Source organism: Glycine max, chromosome 8 (genome assembly GCF_000004515.6).
Source record: "Glycine max cultivar Williams 82 chromosome 8, Glycine_max_v4.0, whole genome shotgun sequence".
NCBI classification, from domain to species: Eukaryota; Viridiplantae; Streptophyta; class Magnoliopsida; order Fabales; family Fabaceae; genus Glycine; species Glycine max.
Window position 1 is genome coordinate 17,844,587 of NC_038244.2, and position 5,253 is coordinate 17,849,839.

The 5,253-nt window shown below is 34.0% G+C and overlaps 1 protein-coding gene across 1 annotated transcript; it reads right to left on the reverse strand.

Annotated features, from left to right (window-relative positions):
* Nucleotides 1-1,332: 1,332 nt before the first annotated feature.
* On the reverse strand, nucleotides 1,333-2,717 carry LOC100801612 (V-type proton ATPase subunit D). The gene is made up of 2 exons (XM_003531690.4): nucleotides 2,419-2,717; nucleotides 1,333-2,303 (listed from the first exon to the last, which is right to left on the reverse strand). Exon 2 carries the CDS (start codon nucleotides 2,266-2,268, stop codon nucleotides 1,492-1,494), a length of 777 nt encoding a protein of 258 aa, XP_003531738.1. The 5' UTR covers nucleotides 2,269-2,303; nucleotides 2,419-2,717; the 3' UTR covers nucleotides 1,333-1,491.
* Between the last annotated feature and the right edge of the window lie 2,536 nt (nucleotides 2,718-5,253).

Genomic DNA, 5,253 nt, shown 5'->3' on the forward strand with positions numbered 1-5,253 from the left:
TAAAAATCCTATTTCTGCCATTGGTTTTTCATATCAACTTAATATCATTTACTGCTTTGTGGATACATTATCCTTACACTATAACATTTTACAAGATCACTGGGACATCATTGGTACGTCCACTTAAAGGGAGGAAGCTGATTTGCAGGTTACAGAAGCCCAACTATGGTCTTAGACAAGCTTAGAGACAATGGTTTCACAAGTTCTCCATACCTGGCTCAACAATGGTTTCACCTAATTCTGAAAGTGACTACTTCCTATTCACTATTGGTTCTGGTCTACTAGTGGTTTTCCTAGCTTACCTCAAATTTTCAAAGACATAAACAATCCTAGCTGGCCCAAATAAAGACAAGTTGACAGAGATTCAGCATTACTCCAAAATCTGTTCAAGCTCAAGGCTCTTGGGGACCTAAAATACTTTAGCCAAAGGCATTTCTCTATGCAATGCACACCGTTTCTCTACTGGAATATAAAGGTTTCCTAGGGGCTAAACCAAACCAGTGTCTTTGTCTATAGACCCCAACCTCCAATAAAAGGTACTGCTGGTGATTTATTAGAAGATTCATCTTTCTAAAGAAGATTGATTGGTCGTTTAATGTACTTAATGACCTCAAAGTTGACATCATATGCACGGTCAATAAACTTGGTGAGTTTATATCTGCTCCAATAATTGGGGCAATTGCCCACACACAAGAAGATCTACCATAGGGTTCTGTCTTCCTATGCCAATCCCTCCTAGTGTCGTGGAAATCCAAGAAACACCCAATAGTCTCACATTCATCTGTTGAAGTGACTTGTGAGCTGCTGTGGCTCAGATAACTTTTGTCCAACTCCGGTATTATAATTCCATAGAAAAATAGGGTTTCATGACAACCAATCGTCTATTCACTTGGTATCAAACCTTGGACATCATGAGAGATCTAAACAAGTAGACATCAAATGTCATTTTATCTGGGAACATGTTGCCTTGAGCTTTTATTAAACTACTTAACACGAAAACACAACATCAATTGGCAGATCTTCTTACCAAACCCTTTCCAGCTGCAAAATACAGACCTTCACTGTCCAAGTTGGAAACTATATATCTATCTCTCTAGTTGAGTGGAGTATTAAGCATAGCTAAATTAACTATCATTAGTTATTTCAGTTTCAATTAGTTATTTCAGTAATTAAGAATAATAACTATTCTGATACAAGCAAAAGGTAACTTAAAATACGCCTGTTTTTCCACAAGTCGCATAACTATATTGAGATGTAATATATATCGAATCAAAAATACAACTAATCACAGCAACATAAAAAAAAATTCATAGGCTCAGATAAGAAGCATACTTTAAAAACGAGGATTGTCCCAATTTAATGAAGAAAGAAATAAATAAACATATACTAACCAGTAACAACATTTATTCATGATACACTCCACTGTGACCTAAACAATAGCAGAGAAGTCTCAGTCTCACCCAGCAGCAGCATCACAACATTGAACCACATTCAGAAAATAATATCCTCATCTTTGTCACCCACAGACAACAAATTGTGAGCAGAATTGTACGAAACCCCTTTGCGCAAAGGGAGATTAGTCTCGACATTGGAGTTGTTCTGCAGCAGCATCTGCCTCTCAATCTCCCTCTTCTTATACCCCTGAATCTTCTTTAGCCTGAAGAAATCCTCCCTCTCGAGCTCGTCCAGCTCCCCCTTGATGTAACTAATCGTGTTCTCGAGTCGCGGCTTCACCACGTTCTCCAGAGCGTTAACCCTACGATTCGTGGTCTTGATGGCCTCATCGAGGGTCAGAAACGACGTCTGAAGGGACGCGAGCTCCACGAGCACCTCGATTGCCTTGATGTAGGCGGCGCGGCACTGCTGCACCTGCTGCCCACCACGTGCGAGTCCCGTAAGGTCGTTTTTCGTGGCGTCGGCGTCGGCGGTGTAGTCGAATTTCGGGAGTTTCACTCCGGCGACGTTCTCCTGGCGCGACCGGACGCGGAGGGAGGCTTCTTTCACGTTTTCGAGGACGACGTGCTTGATGTTGTCGCCGGCGACGTATTTTGCCTCGGTGAGCGCGAACGACGACGTTTTCATGATGTCGCCCATAGATTCTTTCGTGGACACGATCTTCTTCAGGATCTGGCGGAACTGCACCGTGAGCGCGTCGCTCTTCTTCTTCAGGAGCGCGTGACCGCGCGTGGCGCCGACTAGACGCGCCTTGACCACTCCCAGCATCGTCACGGTGGGGACCACGTTCAGACGCTGCGTTTGCCCCGACATCTTTCTTGCCTTTTCCTTTCTCCGGAACACGGGATCTGATCGATCAAACACCAATGCGAATTCGCGTTCGTTAATCGGAGAAAATTGAAACGGAGGATTAAATTAAAATGGATTGAATTGAAGGTGTAAATAATGTAGCGAGGGACTTACCTGTCAGACAAGGAAGTTGCAGTGCAGATCGAGAGCACTGAGAGAGAATGATCAAGAGAGAGTGTCTCTGTTGGATCAAATCAAATGGTTTTTTTTTGTTTTTTTGGGTTGGGAATAATGGAATGGGCTTTTAATTATTGGCTTAAGCTGTTTCCTTTTTTTCTTTTTTATCATGCACTTAATATTGGGCTTTTCATTTAAACTTCATATAAAGCTCGTTCATGTGTAGGCTGGACCAAAACAAAAAAACCTGTAACCACTATACATGTCCCATTGTCCAAAAGCAAACACATCTAATTTCATCTTCCCCTTCCTCTGATTACACTCCTAATAAAATAACTCACTCTCTATATCATAGACAATTATTCCTCTATGATTTGGGTGTATGCTATGAGTATCTTTCTTTCACAAAGGCACAATCATGCTAGAGTTGGTTACAAACTTCGAATTATTATAAGCAATAAAATTTTATTTTATTTTAATTTCTGAGAGTTGGATACAAATTAACTAGTGATTAAATTAAAATAATTTCGTATTAGTTAATGCATATGTTTGATACTAATTTCACTTGTGTTTCTAAAAATATATGGTAGTAAGTTATAATTTATTAAAATAGTTCAAATATGTAGCTTGTTAAATATTTATTTTCATAATAATTATAGGAAATCTAGTAAGTGTAACCCATAATCTTTGACAATTAATTGTTAACTAATACATCCGCGAGTGACAAAGTAATATCCTTTAAAATTATAAATTCTGAGTGAAATACAGTAAATATCACTATAGAATTACCGACCCAATAGAAGCTATAAAGACACTTATAAGTAACTTTCATAAAGATTAATCCACCTCTATAATTGAGTTTGCCCGTGTGTATATAGATAAATTATATATGGCGTGTATTGAATCGTGAACACATACAAAGTAAAGCTGGCCCATTTTAGTTAATTAACAAATATATAATTTGGGTAAAAGTATGGAATGCACATAACAATAAAATGACATTTTCTACAGCACTCATAGCATAGAGTAATAATTGACGGACATTTCTCTACTTTTAATTAACATTTCTCTACAACACTCATTACGTAGTAGTATCACCTATTATAAGCTATAGTTCTTTCTCTATCTTTCACTAGTTATTGTTTAAAGTAGACATATCTACTAAAATAACTTAAATAACTTGCAGTGGACATCCACACATGAACAAAACGTGACAGAATTGTTCTAGTGTCCGATCGAAATAAAGTAAATTAAGATAGTAGACATACGACTATACGAGTAAACGAAGACTTACTTGCTAGCGACAAGTCTTTGCCATAACAAAAATGAGCATGACATGTTATTTATTCATGGATGACCTTTTTCACTATAACCCAAAAATTAAAGTGTAATTAAGTAATTGAATACAAATAATTAATATATTATAGTTAAAGTTAAATTATTTGAATACTATTTAAGTTTTATTCTTGACAAAAATAATTATTATTAATCAAGACTTATATATGTTTTTTGTAAAAGTAAACGTGAAAGGATATATCATTGAGAAACAAATTTACTGGAGAGAGAAACGCTATCCTTTTGCCCTAATCCAGATTTCATTAATTCTTATTATATTTCGGTTGCTTGTATATGATGACCGTTTATCATTGTAGGACTAAGGAAAATAATTTACATGATGAACTTTAAACCTCACCATCTAAACTCTTTTAAATTATTCCTTTAGACAGAGGTTACATAGGCACAAGTTTGAGATTCTAATAACAACAAATCTATGGTTTTATGCAAACTACTCAACCATCCGGGGTGGACGCTAGTGGGTCGGTGGCAGCTTCCTAACAATATATTTTCATTATTATCAATAAAAATTTGCAAAATCTTAATTTAACAAAATATCCATAATTCACAATCGCTTTCTAAATTAACTAGACTTTGGTCAAGTTAGAACTAATACTATTCTTGCCATGCATGGACTCAAATTTGTCTTGGACTCCATAATTTTGTTAGTTTTTATATTAATAATGTACTATATTATATAAATAAACATTTTCAACCTAAAATAAAAATTATTTGAATACTATTAAAGCTTCATATATTTAAGATGTTATGCATGAGTATTACAATTTATTGACTTCTATGTATCCAATATTTTTTTTTATCAACTTTCCCTCTTTTTTCATCAATCCTAATATTTGGTTAAATTTTTTTGAACATTTTTTCAGTACCATTTAAATATTTATTTTATTTTTATTTAAAGAAACACCTTTCATATTTCGTTGCTTTCATATTTGATTCGTATAAGATGTTTTTTAGAATTAATTTCAACTGCACTCGCACAAAATGTATTTTTCATGGACTCCAGTATATATTTCAGTCACAACCATTTTAATGAAGATTCCATTTATTTTAAAATATATTATAAAATATTTTATAAAGTAAATTATATCCAAAATCATACAAAACCCATGTTTTATAATATACTGTATGCATGATTAATGAAAAAATAATATGATGAGAACGTTGATAATGAAAAAAAGAGAGATCGAGTTAATTTTAATTTTGATTTTAATAACATGTAACTGTAAATATTTTTATATTATTAACTTTTTTGGAAATTATTTCAAATATCATTGTTAAAGTACGTAACCATTATGAATGTTAATAGTTTTTTAATTATGTGGTAATTCATAATTAAATTATTGTAAAAAAATTTATACTATTAATATGTTTTAATTAAATTTTAAAAATCAAATATTTATCTATAAAAAAATTGAGCATTATTTTTTATTAAAAAGTAAATTATATATATACTAGTACATAAAATGATCGGTTGTG